The sequence below is a fragment of the Phalaenopsis equestris genome, unplaced genomic scaffold (assembly GCF_001263595.1).
Source record: "Phalaenopsis equestris unplaced genomic scaffold, ASM126359v1 Scaffold219150, whole genome shotgun sequence".
Taxonomy (NCBI): domain Eukaryota; kingdom Viridiplantae; phylum Streptophyta; class Magnoliopsida; order Asparagales; family Orchidaceae; genus Phalaenopsis; species Phalaenopsis equestris.
This window is the reverse complement of record NW_018237542.1, coordinates 190,293-211,586: the sequence shown is the minus strand read 5'-3', so window position 1 is coordinate 211,586 and position 21,294 is coordinate 190,293. Positions and strand designations below refer to the sequence as shown.

The following is a 21,294-nucleotide window of genomic DNA, read 5'->3' as shown; positions in this document are numbered from 1 at the left end:
AGAATTATATTAGATGAACAATATAAACCAAGAGTTGATCCACAAAGGAGATCAAATGCAATGATGCAAGAAGTAATTAAGAATGAAATTTTGAAATGGTTGGACAATGGAATTATATATGCTATTTCAGACAGTGCTTGGGTAAGTCCAATTCATTGTGTTCCTAAGAAAAGAGGAGTGACTGTTGAAACAAAAGAGAATAATGAATTAATACCTATCAGACAAGTTATTGGGTGGCGTATTTGCATTGATTATTGAAAATTAAACACTGCCACTAGGAAAGATCACTTCCCTTTACCATTTTTAGACCAAATAGTATATAGATGTGTTGGGCACAAATATTTTTAATTTTTAGATGGATATACCGGTTACCATCAAATTCCTATTGCTCATGAGGATCAAGAAAAGACAACATTTACTAGTCCTTTTGGAACTTTTACTTTTTGAAGAATGTCTTTTGGATTATGTAATGCACCTGCAACATTTCAGAGATGTAAGATGTCTATATTTAGTAAGTTAATTGATGATGGATTGAAAGTGTTTATGGATGATTTTTCTGTATTTGGAACATCATTTGACGCATGCTTAAATTATCTTGAAAAAGTTTTGGAGTTATGCGAAAGAACTAATTTAGTTCTAAATTGGGAGAAATGTTAATTTATGGTTGCAGGAGGAATTGTGTTAGGGCATAAAATTTTGGAAAATGGTATGGAAGCAGACCCTGCAAAATTTCAAGTTATATCTAAACTAACACCTCCTACTAATGTAAGAGAGGTTAGGAGTTTTCTTGGACATGTTGGTTTTTACATGCATTTTATTAAAGATTTTTCAAAAATTACTAAAGGTTTTTACATGCATTTAATGTAAGACAAGTTTTAGTTCTCTCGCTTGGAGAACAAAATGAAGGATTAGAAGCTTAAGTTTTTTATCACCTCATCCTTGATGAACTGAGGCATCAAAACATACTAATCGGAGACTCCTTCAAGAGAATGATAGGGATGAATTACTCTTGGGTCAAGGGAGCTGAAATCAATGGGCAGCTCCTCTTTGTTCCCTAATACACTAATTTGGTGACTATTAATAAGGCCTTGTTTCCTGGAATGTTAGGCCAGATGACGAAAAACTTGTGGACAACCTCTGACACTGAAGAAGCAAAGTGGGAGGTCGTAGTTACAGCTCAAATGACTTAGAAGAAGGAGACAACTGAAGCCTTGACAAATATGATTTTTGCCCAGGAATTTGTAGCAAATGAGGGAAGGATGGTTGAGGCTCGCGATGGCTTAATAAGTTCAGTAGGTTTAGAATTTCTTTTTCTTTATCTCTGCAAGTAACCACCGAGACTTACCGTTAGAGTGATTTATGACATATCCTTCATGAAGCTTGTTGCTACAAGACAGGAAATTGCTTCTAGAGTTTTATCTGATTCTAGCAAGGAGATCAAGATTTACAATGCTAGAGATTTGTGAGCTATTATACTGATCGGTACTTGAGAGTTCAAGTTCCCCAAATGTCGATCAGACCTAGGAAAACATTAAGAAAATTCATGTTTCATAGCAAAAGCTATGTTTTGAAATGATTCTCCCTTAATTCAATGAGATATGTATCAACTGCCTGACCAACCATTGCGTAGGTAATGTTGTTGGCCTTTCCCTGAAAGTGTTTCAATTGTTGAAAGTCGGCCGTCCTATTTGTGATTCTTGCTTCCAAGCCAAAGCCTCTTAGAAGATGACAAAAATAAGATTTTTTTTTGCGCTTGGATTTGTTGTTGCATGAAGTTCTTGGCGTGCTCTCTGTTAGAAGTTTCTCTGAGATGTATTTATCATCATCGATGTAGTTTTCCTTCTTGTTTGTAGTATGCTCCATAGTCACCGCATCTTTTAGGATGTTAAATCTGGATTTGTCATCTAAGGCATGCCCAAAGATCAAAGCTGTATGAATGATGAGGAAGAGGTAAAGAGAGATAAAGAGCAAAAGAGAAGAAGAGAGCACTAACAAACTTAGGGGGTGAATGGGGTGTTCCCGGGCTCTGTGACCTATTTTGCATCTTGTAAGTGACAGTTACAAAAGAGAAGGGGGGAAAGTCTCCCTACAGAGGATCAGTCTAGAGAAGAAGAGCCAAATGGTGTTTTTATTTATAGTAGTTAAAGGAATGAAGTTTAAAATTACATGCTTGCCCTTACTTTAATATGGGTATCACATGTTGTTTTTGCCTTTTTGAGTGTCTTTCGTAATCTTAACCAATTTTGACACCTTTTTAGTGTGGACCATCTGGTTGGCAAATCCTCGGGTCTGTCAATTGGGTTGATTTTGATTGATCATTTATTTGGACATCGATCGGCCTTTGCTCTAGGAAGTTGGTCAGTTTTGAGTGTGATAGCTGGTCAGCCAACCTGACTATTTTTCTTGGCGATCTTTCAAAGATCTTTAGGGGGGTCATTAAGAAAGCTTCACGTTGAAACTTGCGAGATTGTTTTGGGGTGGGGTAAATGCCTGCCAAATGTTGGACTGGGTGACCCTTGGTCGTCAGACTGGCCTTCAATTGATCGGTAGACCTTCAGTCGGGTAGGCTAGCTATTAGTCGATCGGATTGGCCATAAGTTGCCTTAGATGACTATTAGTCGGTTAAATTCGTGAGACACTGTAGCTTTTCGTAGAGAGAAAGATCCTCATCATATTTTCTTTGATTTGGTCGTCAGATTGTCATGAGATTGTTGCAAACCATATTTAGATGTACAATTATAAAATATTTTTTAGGAACTGGATGAGCAAATCTTAAAATGCAGCACATAATAAATATAAGTATGCCTAAGAAGCTTTAGTTAATTGAAATTTTAGAAGAAACAGATACAATAATTGAAATCGCATTTGAATGATTTTTTTTCAATTAAAATGAATTTTTTTTTTGGAAAGAGATTAACAAAAGATTAAAAATGGAATATTAATCTGTTTTTTTTTTTTCTTAAAAACAGAAGTTTATTCACACGATATATATATCTAGACACACACTGCTTATGGTTCGTTTTTTAGGGCTGCGAGGAAGTAGTTTGTAAAACACGAGGAAATATGCACTGGGTTAGAGCCGATGCCTCAGATTTTGGTGGAAATCTCCCAATTGCGCGAAGGCAACCTCTTTCTCCGTCTCATAAACCATATTTCATCTTCAGTTCCTCACTCAAATTTTGATTCCATGTTTTAATCTCCTATCTTATCCATGTCCTTGACAATTTCGGAACTGCAGTGGTCACACTGCGGTGAACGTTGGAAAATCGAAAGTTGTTGTATTTGGAGGTTTCGCCGATCGAAGATTTCTAGTTGATATCTTTGTATTTGACGTTGGTATGATGTTTTACTCTTTTCCATTTCCTCTTCTCAGCCGTTTTGCTGTCATTTATTTTTAATTTACTATATAGGAATATCTTAAGCCGAGAAATATCCGGTAGGATTGGCTTCCTTAATGCTATCACACTCTTTAGATCATCATTGACCTGCTCCACCAATTTTAGTATAATAGTATTTATACTAAAAATTTTGAAGGCAGAACAGCCTCGGCGGAATCTAAATTATCCTTGAAGGTAGCGGATAAAAATAGTTGTCTGGAAGAGTAAAGGGAGCTTTTGTGGATAATTTTGATGCCACAGAGCTTCCAACTGAACAAATTTTCAAGAAAGCACAGTTAAAAGATGAACAAACGTTAGTTTGCTCGTGATTAAAAAATTCATTTGCCTTAAAAGTCATATTTGTTATAGGCTGCAGCATATATCTGTTAAGGAGTTTTAATGAATATGATTCGATTGAAACATTATCTTAAATCTTATTTTGTTACTAAAAAAGATCATGACTCATGAGGTAGGCAACATGAGGTAGGCAATGTGCTTTATACTTCCTATTTCAATCGCTCAGCTCAACTTGAGGACCCTTCTATAGAACTGTAATGATGCCATGCTCTTGAAAATGCTTGCCCTACATGTAGATGGTGGTGGAAGAAGTAGAAGTCTCTATAGATGATGGTTTTGTAATATATTTATAAATTTTTGGAGTTGGATTTTTGCTATATTTCTTGTAACTTGTAACTGTCACATTTGATTCATAAGCTTTACTATATCCTCTTTAGTTTAGATCCCTCTCTTGTTTTCTATGGCTGACATCATCCAAACTTGGTCTCACTAGATCAAACTAAAGACTTCAATGAGATGAAGCTTGAGTAGTATGGCTTAGATGAAGTAGCCCTAGTGGAGCCAACCATAGGCCCCCTCATACTGTTGCCCTTTTAAAATATAAAGGGGTACATGAGTGATTAATTGTCGGTAGATAATTCATCCCGAGAGTGCGTTTAAAATCACAAAGCTATGTTTCTTCTTGTAACAATTAATCTGTTGCTTCTTCTTAACACTTCACCACAGCAGGTCAACAAAACTTCTCAAGTATTAATCTCCAGATGCACAAAAACTGCAAAATGCTGGAAACAATTGCTTCTGCTTATAATCTGTCTCTATTATGGAACTCATAGTTTAATCTCTAAATTTTTTTCATTGAGCAGAGATGTATGATGCATGGATCATTGAAAATATTATTGCTATATTTTCTTAATTAGGATTAAAAGATCCATGCAAATGAATTTTTGATCTTACATTTATATCAATTTCTTCAATATTGTTGATCTTGAGATTTTGATGTCTGCTTAAAGGAGAAAACTTGCCAAAACTGTGAGCGAGCAAATATCTGGTATTCCTTTTTTGGATGTTTTCGTTATGGTGCAAAACAACTCAATTATATTTCTTTGCTGAAGCATACTTCTATTTAGCTATATTAATCTAAATAATGATATATAGCGAAGATAGAAATATTGTGCAAGTGTCTGGGCAAATCCAATGCTGTTTTGACACAAAACAACTTCTCTTAAACTCCAGTATGATGCACTTGCTTTCAATAGATCTCTTCTGATTCTCCTCCTTTTCTCATTTACTGAACCTTGTTTATCAATCGTGCATCCTTAGTAACATAGTATGCTTATAGAATATAACAATCTGTGGAACCAATGCTTGGTATCGGAGGCCTTAAGTTGCCCTTTAACTATGAGAGTCAGTTTTACCAAAACTGCTGTAAATCTTTGATGGTTTCTTATATGCGCAGACAATGGTATATGGTTTACTCCTGACTGCACAGGAAGTGGATCTGATGGGCAGGTAGGGCCAGCTCCACGTGCATTTCATATTGCTGTTGCCATTGATTGCCACATGTTCATTTTTGGAGGGCGTTCAGGAAGCAAGAGGTGGTATACTTTTTTATTATGGCTTGTTCTTCAGCATTAAAATTTGTCTTATGTTGGCACTTACCAAATAATTATATTGTTAGGTTGGGTGATTTTTGGATGCTTGATACTGGTAAGCATGTTGTTATCATCTCAAACTAGATTCATCCAATAGTTATGGTTGTGTAAATTCCGTAGTTACAACTAGAATCTCTTATTTATAAATTTCAGAGTGAACGATTTGGTATATTGTAATTTATTTTCCTTTGTTGTCATAGACTATCCAACCCTTGTGCTTTAGCAATCTGTATATTTTGTATTCTTCTTTTATATTCTTTTTATGCTGTGCTACATTTCATGCTTGTTTGCTTCATCTTTTAGTGTGGGAAAATTGTACTGTGTTTCATTTTCCTATTTCTTGCACTCAGCCATACTATTTTTATGTTGTTCCGTGATTTTATGAATGTTTGTAAGGCCATTTTATCTTTTCTCTATCTTTTATTCTCTGAATGAAAAAAAATCTCAAGTGTTATCAAATATGCATTTTGTTTTATATAAAATAAAATAATAATAATAATAATAATAAAAAAAGAAAAAAAAAGAGAACCAAAATATCCAGTAATAGTCTGTGGTTAAATTGGATTTGATTTTCTTTCTAATGTTTTTATATTTTCGTTGCTCCTTTTTCTACTTTTCGTTTGTTTTTTTCCTCTATTCTTCCTACTTTGACTAGCTTATGCTGAAGTTCTGCTTCGTTATCTATGTATCCACCATTAACTCCTGCCATTATATTTTATCGTCAGATATTTGGCAATGGTCAGAACTCACTGGCTTTGGTGACTTGCCATCACCAAGGGAGTTTGCTGCTGCTTCATCTATTGGAAATCGAAAAATCGTTATGTAGGTATAAATTGTATTCAGTGAGAGAATTCAGAGTAAGCACTGTAATATCAAAAATACCCTTAATGTATAAATTTTTTGCAGGTATGGTGGTTGGGATGGTAAAAAATGGTTGTCAGATATCTATATCTTAGACACAAGTAGTGCTACGTCTATTTTGAATTTTTTAGCCATATCCCCATGTAGAAATTCTATAATTTGATAAAGTTTTTCAAGATTTCTTTTTTTTTTTTTGTAACTAGTATCACTCGAGTGGACAGAACTATCAATTACTGGTTCTGCACCGCCTCCAAGGTGTGGGCATACAGCCACCATGGTTGAGAAGCGACTGCTTGTCTTTGGTGGAAGAGGTAGGCACTAGCATTATGCATTTTCTCTTGCTATTTTTACCTGTGAAACTTCCACATTCTTTCCAGTCATAGGAAATCAATAGAACGTCCACCTGTTCATTCCCCACCCCGTTCACACGATTGTCAGTATTTTAGGAACAGTTTAACATCATGATTTGGCTTGAACTCCCTTTACTATTTCCCATGGACCTAGTCATTACTAGAAGATTAAAACCATTGCTATGTGGTTGACATTCTTTTGATGTAACATGCTTTGGCTGCTTTAGTTTTGCTGATGATATATTTCAGTTTCATTTCGTTTAATGTATTAATTTTTTGAATTGTTTGAACATGCTTTGGCTGCTGTAGTGTTGTTGCTGGTGATGTATTTCAGTTTCACCTACGAATGTGCCTTGCATGTATAAACTTTGTGAGGGCTATGAATGTTTATTGCTGCATGTCATTTCTCATTCTTCCATGGATGCTACTCAATGGCATACTAGGCTTTGAAGGGTCATGGTTGGGAATGTTCAAGGCTGTGAATGCTTGTTGACCAGATTTCTACGTCATTTCTCACAGGAGGTGGTGGACCTATAATGGGAGATTTATGGGCTTTGAAGGGTCTTATTGAAGAAGGTAAGGGTTCTTTCTACTACATATGATGCTATACTCTCATGATGAATTGTTTCTGAAGCTTAACCACTTTACCCCTGCTTTGATAACTATAAACTTGGAGCAATGGGTATTCCCTTATTTGATGCAGAACATGAGTTTTGTTAGGATTTAATTTAGAGTTATTTTATATTTAATTTATTTTTATTTACTATTTATCATGGGAATTATCTATTAGGTTAATATGGACTTTTGTAATTAATATGGATCCTTTTATCTATTAAATTGTGTGCTCTTATGATGACAATACTGGACTTTGCATAGAGTTGGAATTATTCCCCTTTACTATCATTTTTCTCGTCATATGCTTTTCGTAGTAGATTTAATCTGTCATGTTATTCACTACAATTTTGGTGTCAACAACTTTTGCTATCTATTGGCATAAACTCTGGATCACTTAACAAGTTGACTATTCAAGGTACCTCATCTTGTATCAATTGTTGTCATATCATTTCTATTTGCATCAATTGTTATGATAGAATGTCTATCTACATAAATTGGCCTCATAACACTTCTATCTACATCATTTTTCTAGTTTTTTTTTTTTAATTGTAAGTTAGATTCTTTTCAGAGTATGCAATTCTTTTTTTGTGTGATTCATTATAGTTGATCTCTAACAAATCGATCCACTTTTATGGATTGAATCAATCTGCAATAGTAAATGTAATTTTAGTTCTATATTAATTGATGATTATTTTTTGGTTCAATTATGAGTTAGCTGCATTGGTCGTGTTACTTGTCTTAAAAGTCATAGGCATTCAGATAAAACATGAGTGCCATAAAAAATTCTTTCTTCAGCCTTCTTTAATGGTAACATTGATACTATGTGACATGACGTGTTACTTGTCTTAAAAGTCATAGGCATTCAGATGAAACATGAGTGCCATAAAAAAATTCTTTCTTCAGCCTTTTTTAATGGTAACATTGATACTATGTGACATGGAGCTTGATGAGTGGCAGGCTGAATTGGCCGACCTTCATGGGGGCTGGAATTGCCGCTTCTTTCCCTCTCCCTATTTCCTATTTTACTCCCTTTGGGAACTTCTTCTTTTTCAATTCCTTTTCTATTTCTAGTCCTTGCCTATTTCTTTTCCTTTCCTATTTCTCTTCCTTGCCTATATCTATTCCTTTCTATTTTTGTTCATTTCTCTTCTATTTCTTGCCTTTCTCCTCTATTCCCTTCTTAATTCTACTTCATTCCTATTCTTATTCCTTCCTATTCTAGTTTTTTCCTATTCTAACTACTAGTAACTATTATAAATATGTTGTTTGCTGTCTTAGGGCTTTGTTTTTGGTCTTTCTGATTTCAGAATTCTGTCCAACTTGTCATTGGCTGTTGCTGTCCCTTCTTTGGTTGTATCCGAAGGCGAAAATGTGCTCCTGCTATAACTCGTACGAGGTGATGATTCTTTCCAAGGGTTCGAGAGGTGCTCCTGCTGTACCTTGCTCCTGCGAGGATAATGATCTTTCTCTTTTCATTCCAACTACTTGTTGCTCCTCTCCTATATTCCTACATAACTGCTGCCGCCCTTCAGCAACCCACATATTTACTGCAACCCCAAACTTTCCACCTTCCTGTTACTCTTTTTCCTCTCTTCTTCCCGGTCACAGTTACAACCTTGTACTCCCTAAATCTGCTGCCGTAACCCTCTTCCATTCGTAAGGCTGCTACCAAACCTCCGAACTCCCAAATCTGTCGCCGTAAGTGTATACCACTCCCAAGGCAGCTCCAGTAACCGACCCAAGTTCCAAATCTATTGCCGTGGCCATCTCCTACTCCCAAGGCTGCTATCATAACCCTCGTCCACTCCCAAAACTGCTGCAGTAACCCTATCCAACTCCCAAATCAGTATCCATCCCCTTCATCTCTGTTTTACCGTAAACCCTTCTAGCACCATCCACAGCTGCGGCAAGCTCCAGCCAACCATTTCACTTGCTGTCTAGCCGACCATTTCACTTGCTCTCTAGCCGGTGGTCGCCACCTTTGCCTTCACTCTAGGGTATATTTTATGTTTGTGTTTGTTATATTTTTATTGTCAAGAGTCTTTGTGCGTAACACTTTGAATTTCAACAAAAATATTTCCCTTTTTAATCGTGCTTTGGGATTACCTCGGTATCAGTTGGCATCAAAGCTAGTTTAACTGTAGTCCTATCCTAAGGTTTCCTAGCATCCGGCCCACCTAAGCCACCTCTATCAAAAAAAAAAAAATTTCCTACCAACCATCATACTATAGCCAAATTTGACCTAACCTTAAATTCTTTTTTGTGATTTTCAAAATCAGCAATTCCAAATTAAATTTGCTACACTCTCAATTTGTCTCATAACCCTCTTTCTCCTCCCACTCTATACCCTAACCATACCACCAAAGAGATACATGCCCGAGCTTACCCTTGAAATGTGCATTTCTAAAACAAAAAGTATTACAAAATACAAAAAAGAGTACCTAGCCCATACAAACTATGGGCTTGTCAAAATCTACAAAAGGAATTAGGAAATGTGTACTATCAACATTCCTATCATAAAACAACATGTATGGCTTTCTTTGCATAAATATGGGTAACAATATTCTTTTTCTATCTGTTTAAAATAAAACTAGGAAATAAAACTCTTCTTCAACTGATTTTTTCTTCCAAGATTCGAAAAGCAACATTTGTCGCAAGGAAACTATAATGTGCTTTTTATCACTTTCAATGATAATATCTTTAACTTCATGCATCCTTTGCTCCACAAAATGCTTGATAGATGAAATCACCTCAAGTTTCACGCTAGAGCTGTCCCAATGCGTAGAGGGTTGGCCCACCAACAACACGAGTTTCGTCGACTCTAGCGAAAGCTTGCAGATATTGAGGATGAAATCCAAGGGGGCCCTTGACTGGAATCTAGAGACTCAAAGGGGAGCAAAAGACGAGGGTCTAAATCCCTTCCATAAGGAGGAGTTTAGTGATCCTGCACCCCGCCCCCCTAAGCCCCCCCCAACAAAAAAAAAAAAAAATTTCCTACCAACCATCATACTATAGCCAAATTTGACCTAACCTTAAATTCTTTTTTGTGATTTTCAAAATCAGCAATTCCAAATTAAATTTGCTACACTCTCAATTTGTCTCATAACCCTCTTTCTCCTCCCACTCTATACCCTAACCATACCACCAAAGAGATACATGCCCGAGCTTACCCTTGAAATGTGCATTTCTAAAACAAAAAGTATTACAAAATACAAAAAAGAGTACCTAGCCCATACAAACTATGGGCTTGTCAAAATCTACAAAAGGAATTAGGAAATGTGTACTATCAACATTCCTATCATAAAACAACATGTATGGCTTTCTTTGCATAAATATGGGTAACAATATTCTTTTTCTATCTGTTTAAAATAAAACTAGGAAATAAAACTCTTCTTCAACTGATTTTTTCTTCCAAGATTCGAAAAGCAACATTTGTCGCAAGGAAACTATAATGTGCTTTTTATCACTTTCAATGATAATATCTTTAACTTCATGCTTCCTTTGCTCCACAAAATGCTTGATAGATGAAATCACCTCAAGTTTCACGCTAGAGCTGTCCCAATGCGTAGAGGGTTGGCCCACCAACAACACGAGTTTCGTCGACTCTAGCGAAAGCTTGCGGATATTGAGGATGAAATCCAAGGGGGCCCTTGACTGGAATCTAGAGACTCAAAGGGGAGCAAAAGACGAGGGTCTAAATCCCTTCCATAAGGAGGAGTTTAGTGATGCAAAAGACCAACCATGATGTTTTGGAATCCAATATCAGGCGAGGCTAAGAGAAAAGCTAGCATATGGAGAACAGTAGAATATGAAGATGAAGTGGGAGATCCAGTGCCAGTTCCTTCCAACTTACTATAGACAAAAGTTACAGATTCTAGCTTCAGAGGTGTAGAAACCACATCATCGGGCAACTACCATGTCTTACAAACAACGCTCAACCTCAGGTATTATAGTCATATTACACTAGTGCTGTAAACGAGCCGAGCTTGAGCGAGCTGAGCCTCGACTCGTGTTTGAAGTGGCTCGTGCTCGAAGGGACTCGTGAACATTATGTTTCTTGTTCAGCTCGTATAACATATTTCTGTTTGTGTTCGGCTCGTGTTCTGCTTGAAATAGGCTCGATAGAATATATTCCGCGGAATAACATCGCGGAATAACACCGTAGTGTTATTCGGGTGTTATTCACGATGTTATTGGTGTTATCAATTTTACTCTGTAATGCTACACCGTGGAATAACACTAAGTAATACCGCAAAATAACACTATGGAATAACACTACGATTTTATTCAGGTGTTACTCGCGGTGTTATTGATGTTATCGACGTTATTTAGTTGTGTTACATCGCGGAATATCACCGAGCAACACTGCTAAATAACACACCACGGCATGACACCACTGTGTTAATCGGGTGTTATTCTGCGATGTTATTAGTGTTATCGGTGTTATTCCACGATGTTACACCGCGGAATAACACTCATAACACCACATAAAATTGAGTATATTTTTATTTATATTTATTTATTAATTTATTTATTTCTTTGAAGCCAATTCGCCGAACATGAGCGAACAAATATTTGTTCGTATTCGGCTCGGTTATATTTCAAGCTTAAAAATTTGTTCGTGTTCGGCTCGTAAAGCTTAATGAACGAGCTGTTTGCGAATAACGAGCCGTTTGGACAACCCTAGATTACACCCAGGAGAACATGCAAGTTGACCCCGTCGGAAGGAAAACAGAGTTAGGGTGGAGAACAAGTGGAACCAATCCACATCCCTAGATCTATCTTAGCCAGTAAGTGTTGCAAGTACCACAGATTTGGACATGTTGAATCAGACTGTACAACCAGAGAGATGATCTGTTTCAATGAGCAGGGCATTCTTGAAAAATTGGGTAATGACACTGAAAACGGTGATGACACAAAGGAGAATGACCATCCAACTTCATGGTAAAAAAGATGCACATAATTTTAGCTGAGCCTGTGGGAGAAACTCTAACCGACTTTACGGTGAGTGTTCAAGGAAGTTTTGAGTTCGACGAACTAACACTAGAGGCATGACAACCCCATATAAGAGAAATTCAGACCATTTAGATTTATAGATTCATTCCTAAGTTGTCTTTATTAAGCGAGGTCTAGTACTTAAGAAATGGGGCCCTTTTGTGCCATGTCAGAAAGATTACATTGAGCTATTCATATGTTATATTCAATTTAATAGTGTACCCACCTTCAAAATTTGTCTTAGGAGTTTTATAGGAAAAGGAATTCTTCAGTGGAATCTGGGTCCTATCCGTGAAGAAGAGGTCTCTCTTGAGTAATTGCTAGTGAGAATGGTGGAACCTGACACAGAGTCCCCCAAGTTGATCTCTTCTCACATATTGATTTATTAGCTACATTTCACTGAGTACGAAAAGTGGAAGAAGAGTGTTCCAGACTTAAGAGCTCAAGAGTTACATTGCGGAAAACTACGAGTCTGTTTGGGGCAGCTGCAACTTATTGAATAATCTGCTGATAAGCTGATTAAAAATAATCTGCTGATAAGCTAGGTGTGGTGGCTATTATAAATTTTATTTTTTTGGAAAAGTCAAACCACTGCCAGAAAGTTGTCACCGCACCTAGATATGTGCGGTGTGAAAACACTGTTTTTTGACGTTTTGAAAACGCATAAGCTGTCAAAACACTATTTACCCAAACAAGCCAGGTGCGTTTTTAAAACGCCACCGCACCAAATAAGTTGCCCTAAACGGACCCTACATTTATATACAACCCTAGCTCAGGATGTGCCAAGAGATTATGCATATTTGTTTTATCAAGTATTGCTGTGTGGAATGACAACACCGACATGATCAACCTATTAGGGGACTACACTATCTCTGTCACCTTCAACATGGTAGACTTGACTTTGTGCTATGAGAAGCCAAAAGTTTTGACGAATGAAGTTAAAGCTCTTCTAACCCCGAGAGACTAACACGGGGCATGCTGAGCGGCCAGCTGAATCGATTAGCCTTCATGGGAGTTGGAATTGCCCCTTTCATAGAGGAAACTTCTTCCTGTTTTATTCCATTCTTTTCCTATTTATAGTCCTTGCTTATTTCTCTTCATTTCTTATTTTTATTCCTTGCTTGTTTCTCTTCCTTTCCTATTTCTATCCCTTCCTCTTCTATCCCTTGCCCTTTTCTATTCCCTTCCTAATTCTAATTCTTTCATATTCTAATTCCTTCATATTGTAACTACTATTAACTATTATAAATATGTTGTTTGCTGTTTTACAGTTCAATTTTTGCGTTCAATTTTTGCTCTTTCGGATTTCAAAATTCTGTTCAACTTGCCGTCGGCGGTTGTTTTCCTTTCTTGGGCTATATCTGAAGGCGAGAAGGTGCTCAGTTGTAACTCGTCCAAAGTGGTGATCTTCTCCAAGGATTCTAGAGGTGCTCTTTGTAATGTGATCCCACAAGGATAGTTATCTTTCCCTTTTCATCCCGCCTGCTCGCTGCCCCTCTCTCTGCAGTCCAACATGGCTGCTGCCGCCTTCCAGCAGCCCACATACTTACTGCAGCCTCAAACCATCCACCTACCCGTTACCCTCCTCCCTCCCTTCTTCCCAGCTGCAGCCCCAAGGCTGCTGCCATAAACCTCCTCAACTCCCAAGTCTGCTGCCGCAACACTCTCCCACTCCCATGTCTGCTGCTGTAATCCTCTCCAACTCTCAAACCTGCTGCCATTCCCCCATCCCTGTTGTATCGTAACCTTTTCCAGCACCATCCACAGCTGCCGCAAGCCCCAGCCAACCATCTCACTTGCTGTCCAGCCGGTGTTTGCCAGCTTCGCCTTTGCCCTAGGGTATATTTTATGTTTGTATTTGTTATTTTTCTATTGCCAAGTGTCTTTGTGAATAACCCTTTGAATTTCAGCAATAATATTTCCATTTCTATTGTGGTTTGGGATTACTCTGGTGTCACTATGGTTTTCTCTGACATTTTTTTATCCTTAAATCCCATGACTTCAACAAAAGTTAGCTGGTTGATTGATGGAACTATATGCAGAAAAATAATCTGGCTTATAATTTTCTATCGGCATTTAACCAGGCATAATTCAATTAGTAAACATCAACACTGCAGTACCCTTTTATTATTCGATCATTCATATGCTTATTTTTCCTAATACATTTTTGGCATGCACTTGAAGTTATTTGATCTTTGTTTTTTCTTCACTTGAGCAATAATTTCCATTCTTCCTCATATACTTCTTGGCATTCATCATATGGGGATGAGCAATTTAAGCCCTCGGTTGCAATCATTGCTGTATAGTATGACAACGGATGCCAAATATTCTTGGATTTCCTTAAGCTATATCTCTGTTTAAGCTGCTATGCTCAACTATGTTAGTTGCATTAGGAATTTCTATAGAATATAGACTCTTTCTGCAGTATTTTTACGTTATTTTCAAAGATAGTAGTCCGTATTTGAATTAACCTTTTTATGATATTTTAATAATGTTTAATCTTATGAGATGCTTATAACTTTTTTTTTTTTTTGGAAGAGAACGAAATGCCAGGTTGGACTCAGTTAAAGCTTCCTGGACCATCACCCTCCCCTCGCTGTGGCCACTCAATAACTTCTGGAGGGCCCTACGTAATATCTTCTCAGATCTTTTATAAAATTTTCTTTCTTGCTTTCTTACATTTCTTATTTAACAGATTTTTGCTTTGCCATATATGCTTAAGCTGTTGTATCTTAACATGCTAAGGTAATCTGTAATATTCACGTGCTTACAACCCATTTTAATGGTAAGGTGGCATGGTAGATGCTATCTTGGAGAAGTCTTTTTTCATTTTGTTAGAACTCCATTAACAATGAAAAATTTTAGAAGCGGTTTAGTATTAATTGCACATGATGTGTAATCATAATGACAAAAAAATATTATTGTTAGTCAATACTATTCAAGTAATTACTTGTTTTGATAGGCTTAGATTTTTTTGGATATATTGATACATAGAGAACTTATATATTTGTGCGCCCTTGGGTGACAAGTTGGTAGGTAGCCGCGTTCTCAGTCGTAAGACCTCTCTTACTCGGGTACGATTTCTACTGGGACAGATGCACATATGGGAAGCGATATTCTCAAATACCATAAAAAAACTTCTATATTTAAAGTTTAATGATTAAACTAACGAGGTGCTCAAAATTACCGTGCAATGATGGAATATTATGGGATTTTGATGTAGATTTTTTATAATTGTTTTTAGATCAAATAAGTGAGTAGCAACTAGCTTTAAAACAGTCTAACTTAGAATGGTAAGATGTTGTGTGAAAAATAAATAACAGTAAGGATGATACTAGAGAGATGCTGAGTTTATCATATATGTACAATATATCATAGAAAGTAGGTCTTTGCGGTTAAGCTGGGCAACCCCTAAGTTTTATTAAATTGGGTTTATAAGGATAGAGTTCAGGTGACTTTTATATTTTTTGTGGGCATATTATGGTACTCAGCCACACCGACCTTTACTATTTATTATAAATTTTATTTGTGTTTTGATTATGTTTATTTTGTTTGTACTTTAGAGCTCTTGCATTTTTTTCTTATGTTTTTTCACTTATTTGTGTGAAGCTTGGACGATTTACGGTAGGTTCTTAAGATAAAATTTCTTCTACTCCAAATAAAATATAATAAAGCATAAATTATAATGAACTAGAAATTATTAGGGAAGCTAATCATGTGAATCACATATTGTCTCCTCTTATTTTCATGCACTTCACCCATTGCACATGTAAGAGCCATCTTATGTTTGAGGATGAGTGCTCCTGTTCGGGTGAATTTGTACCTAAAATTTTGGCCTAATTACAGATTAAAATTTTAGAGCATTTAATGTACCTTAGGATTGCATTTTAATCGACCAACTAACTGGCAGTTCATTTTTTGTATCCTGGCTAAAGATCAGTGTTTGCAAATGTGTATTTATACACATCTTACTTTTATTTGTACGTTTATGCATTTTATACTTCAAACCTTGAATGCTTCTTAATAGTATTACATAATTGGCCTTATTTATTTGTTTTTATTCATTGATTATTACAAATGCCTTTTTTGGTTGTATGTTGTTGCATGAGATTCTTATGAACTAGAACTGTAATCTGAACTTAGAATGATCAGTGTTATCATTTTCCATTAATTTGATTTTCTAGTTTTTTTTCTGTAAGAGCTTGTTGGCACATTTATTTCAATGACTATTGTTGTGTGTAACCTTGCTTTTTATTTTCACAGCTCTTGGTATTTGGCGGGCATGGTACCGGAGGTTGGCTAAGCCGTTATGACATCTACCACAATGATTGCATTGTCTTGGATAGAAGTAAGTTTGGCAAAGAGATGCAATACGTTATGAGCTCGCATCTTTTAAGGATCTAACCTGATAACTTGCTTGTGTGGACAAAATTATTTGAGCTTTTGATTTATAGAAGCTTTATTATTATTTTTTCTCAAAATTATTGTCATCATCCCATTTATTGTGGGTTAGTTTTATGAATCCTCGGTCTCCATTCATTTTTATTGAATGGCTATTGAAAGGTTGAATCTATTTCAGACAATACCCATTGCACGGCCTATATCAATATTAACTTCCTCTTTTTTTCCTGAGCATGCATGTTATTTTGTATCAATATTAACTTCCTAAACTGCCTAAACTTGTTTTTACTTTCTTTTTTTCAATAGGTGATATTTTTGCGACCATTTCTGTATCCGTACTAATAGGTTTTTATATACATCTATCTTAAATCATTTCTCTAACCGTACTCACAGGTTTTACCATACATCTACCTTAGCATTTTCATTCTTGTTAACATATTTTATGATCAAAATGTGATACACACGTCAACACATGACATGATTAAAGTATTGAATTTCAACTTATGAGATGAATCTCAAGAGACAAGATCAAGTAGTTTTGTGCTCAAGAGAAATGATTCCTGTATAAGCTTGTGCAAGTGAAAATGTAGTCATAATTATGAATTAAAACTTTATTACATCAATACAATTTCTAACAATCTCTCAGTAAAGAAAATTAGAATATCAACTAATAGAAGGGACATGAATAAACTACATTTGCAATTAACCAGAACTGTATATGACAAGTCTAAACCAAAAGCTACAATTTAGAAATAAAAACCTAATCAATGAAATAACTATGCTGAAAGATTCGTTCATATAGTGATGGTCCCACCAATCAATCTAGTAATAGACAAAAGAAAAGTTGAATCACAAATGAGTTTGACATGCAAACTCAGTAGATAAATTTTATTTATTAAATCAATTAAAATATATGTGAGATTTAATATGAAATTTAAAAGCGGCAAGGCTTCAATATTAACCTAATAAATGTCATCATAACATTTCATTGGGATTATACCATATTGCATGATTAATAAAAAATATTATTTATTCTATGATAATTCACAACATCGTATTCGTAATCTTTTATAGAAAAAGAAGAATATCTTATGTATTTACAAGGTAGCACATTCATTTGTGTCCACATCAGACATAGTCATACACATTTAGAAATAACTCAAAACCATTTTTAGTAATACCTTATTTATGGTTGTTTTGTGTAAATACCTTGAATGAGAGGAAGGTTTTGCATCCTCCAAGTTTTGTCTGATGATCTCTTTAGGAGTTGCCAATCTATGGGCTTATTAAGCTAACTAGCTAATCATATTAATAAGAGGTTACTGTTACATCATAATTATCCACAAGCTTACAATTTTTTTATATGTCTCGAGCATTTATTATAACAATTATTTTTTAAGTAGCATGATTAACACTTATTTCATTTTAGAATGAGTTGCATGATCAAGATCTATTCATATTAGCTAAGGTATAGTGAAGGTAAAATATGTTATCACAAGTTTCATTGCATGAGTAAAGAGTTCAGAAACTAACTGAGCATTTAAATTTTACTTGAGTGTGTATTGCTTGATTGAGTGTGAGAGTCAAGATTTAAAATTTTTTTATATGCAAACTACTGCAAGCATCATGGATAACATTCTAACAAATACGTGCATATCTATTCTCTAATAAATAAATAGCAATCTACCTTTAGGTACTCCCGAAGCATTAAAGAAATAATAAATAATGATCACTAACCCTAATAAAACTATATATAAATAAAGAGGAGTTCTTATTAATGTTATCATGATAACTTATAATAAATGGTAAATCATACCTTAACAACATATTTTTTTATTCCCAAATCAACCTAAACAATTACATATTAACACGAGATTTAATTGAATCAAACTAGAGAAAAAAAGATTTTATTTGGTTAATTTGTTAGAAGATAAGGATCCCAATAGTGATGGTGCAAACATTATCAAGGAACTGTACAATTAACCTAAAAATTACATCGTTGTAGGAAAAAATGATTTTAATTGGAATTTTGATTGCTCTTTTAATTAAGGCTGAAATTAGCAGGGGAACAAAAATATTGACGTTATCACAAGTTTCTCAACAACCGATGATAACGATGTTATTGAAAACTTGAGATTGTTGCTTTCAACAATTGAAATTGAGATAGAGGATAGAAAAGCAATCGTGTTTTAAGAGTGGAAACTTGTGGTTGCATAGTGGGGAGAAGGAAGCAAGCATGTTTGAGAAAATAATTGAGATTGGAGCCCACTTTGAGTTTTGAGGGTGTTGCGATCAAAGGAGAATGCAAGTAGCATGATAATTCACAATCTTTTTTTTTGTTGGCTACAGGAGAATGAGGTTTGTTGTTTTCTTTTTAAATCATCGACCAAAGGTAGTATAATGCATTAATATCGCATGTGAAGGTAACTAAGGATGAGATTCTTTCATGTGACATGGTGATGAAGGTGGCAACTAAGTCAGTGAAGTCTTGGATTGGGACGAGAATGTAAGTTTGGGATACCTTTTTTGTATGGTCAATTGGTACATCTTGTCCCCTTTAAAAGAATGTTCACAAATTTGTACCTAATGTGATACAATAGCGTAGGGTATTTCATGATTAACTCTTCCTTCGTCTCACATATTATTCTTGTTCCAAGTGGCTATTCTAGAGTAATTTGGTAAAAGGAATAAATTTGTGACAGCTCACAAATTTCATAATCCAAAATATACTTTGGTATTTCTTCATAACTTTGTCCTTCTTGAATCAATAACAACGCAGATTAAACAATATGAGTCATCTTATATATGATGCTAAGGATGAGCACTAAAGAATTTATAAACTCCTCTAAGGCTCCTAGGAAGAGCTAATCTGTATGAGACTACCCACTCTCCCAGTCATCTCAAGAGGGCTATTGTAGCATGTGGAAGCTTCCAACTCCTCCCAAATCTTTAATTTTACACATAAGTGAGACTTTAAGAAAAATAGTCTCTTACCCAAACTCCGTCTTCCAATATTTTGGGTCAAAATGCCATCTTTGATGTTTCCGAGTTGATCAAAGCTATTTGTTAATCTGATAAATTTTCTCAACAATCTTATCAACTAATTGAGGCTTAAGAATTTTCTCTTGCCAACTTTATACCAACAAAAAATGGATTTGTATTTCTTATTACGAAGATACTCATTTAGCATCATACTTATGTTATTTTGGAAAGGATTGCTGTAGGAAAACACCCCAAGTGAGCAAATGGAGTATAATTCTCCCAACTATCTCATAAAATAAGAAATAAACTTTCTGCAAATCTTCTGCTGCTTGATCTGACTGACCATTTTTTTGGCGATAAAATGTTGTATTAAAAATTTCTCTCCCAAGCCCTTTGCACCTTCTTGCATAAGACAAAAGTAAATCTCTTATTTTGATTAGACACAATGGTAATGGAGATTACACTTAATCAATACCTTTATCCTTCTAGATCACTGTCAAATTCACTACATAATTGTCTTTGATAGGTATAAAATCAATGGTTATCGTGAGCTTTCCCTGAATCAATAGTGAGAATTTGAGTTGTTAGTAAGCAATTTATTAGCTTAAAATAATTTTCCTCATAGGAATCATATCATACAAACTTAAATAGACTTTTATATCCATTTGATCAAATGTGCACCGATTCTAAAAAAAGCTCTTAGAAAACTTCATGTAATATCCAACTACATCAAGAAACTATCAAGCTATGGACAATACTTTATTTCATCCAATCCATTACTACTTTCACCTTAATGGGATCAAAATAAAATTTTCTCACACTTCTAATATGCCCATGCAAGTTGTTTCTCAAAGCCAAAATCCTCACTTTAAAATAATTTCATATGAATACTATTTTCATTAAAAATATTTAATGTTATTTTGAGATGTTGAACTTATATATATATATATATATACACCCAAGGACAATTATATTAAAGGGAAAATGATACATATAGATTATATGAGTGAACCCAAATAGGCACCCAACACATAAGGTACAACACACACAAAAAAGGAAGACCAAAAAAGAGATGGTACATATAAAATCAATTGGGACGACTCAATTTAGTTCTGCCTCTACCTCTAGTTCTCGGAAGGGACCTAGCTAACAAATTGGTGAGGTGTGTACCATTACCGAAGTAATCAAAGTATCATCCATTAGATTCCTTAGCTCAAGTAGATCTCCATTCTTCTTCTTACTGGAAGTGTAAACCTGTCATTCCTCATCCGAAGATTGTTGCTCATTCGAATGAGGTAATAGAGCTGTTGTAGAAAGATTGCCAACAGTTGTACCCACAATAAATTCTAGTGTATGTGAAGTATGAGTTGTCGCCTCTACACCTGATACTTTCTCAAGATGGGGAGTTGCAAGGTTCTTCTGATGATTAGACCGAACAATATCCTTTGTAGGTAAGGATTCTTTAGTACTGTTTTCAATAGGGTTTGAAAATGTAGGTTGCCCAATAGTGCCATCCTGCATCACATCAATCACATAAATAATATTGTCAGGGGGGTCCGTAGTGGCAATTAAATCAGATATAAAATCTTGTCCTGTGATAGTTTTCTCTCCAGGTAGAACAGATATGTCTAGAGGAGTGGGGTTAGACCCATCTTTATTCACTTGATCTTTCGATTTCAAATTAGGATGAAGTTTATGAAATTTATCATGGGTATGCCCAAACATCTTACGATAAAAAACAATAAGGAGGTCTATGTTTTATAA

General features: G+C 35.4%; 1 protein-coding gene across 5 annotated transcripts in view; it reads left to right on the top strand.

Annotated features, from left to right (window-relative positions):
• The first annotated feature begins 3,029 nt into the window (after window positions 1–3,029).
• LOC110037428 (tip elongation aberrant protein 1) overlaps window positions 3,030–21,294 on the top strand; it is a 70,791-nt gene continuing 52,526 nt past the window's right edge. For all 5 annotated transcript variants that reach the window (XR_002295338.1, XR_002295337.1, XM_020742076.1 and 2 more), the window contains exons 1-10: window positions 3,030–3,122; window positions 3,239–3,336; window positions 5,131–5,269; window positions 5,353–5,381; window positions 6,052–6,148; window positions 6,233–6,288; window positions 6,391–6,498; window positions 7,057–7,113; window positions 14,686–14,777; window positions 16,411–16,495. Coding sequence is in view for 3 of the 5 variants with exons in the window: in XM_020742076.1 (XP_020597735.1) it covers window positions 3,064–3,122; window positions 3,239–3,336; window positions 5,131–5,269; window positions 5,353–5,381; window positions 6,052–6,148; window positions 6,233–6,288; window positions 6,391–6,498; window positions 7,057–7,113; window positions 14,686–14,777; window positions 16,411–16,495 (820 nt within the window). In the remaining 2 variants the exon portion in view is untranslated. The remainder of the gene's footprint in view (window positions 3,123–3,238; window positions 3,337–5,130; window positions 5,270–5,352; window positions 5,382–6,051; window positions 6,149–6,232; window positions 6,289–6,390; window positions 6,499–7,056; window positions 7,114–14,685; window positions 14,778–16,410; window positions 16,496–21,294) is intronic.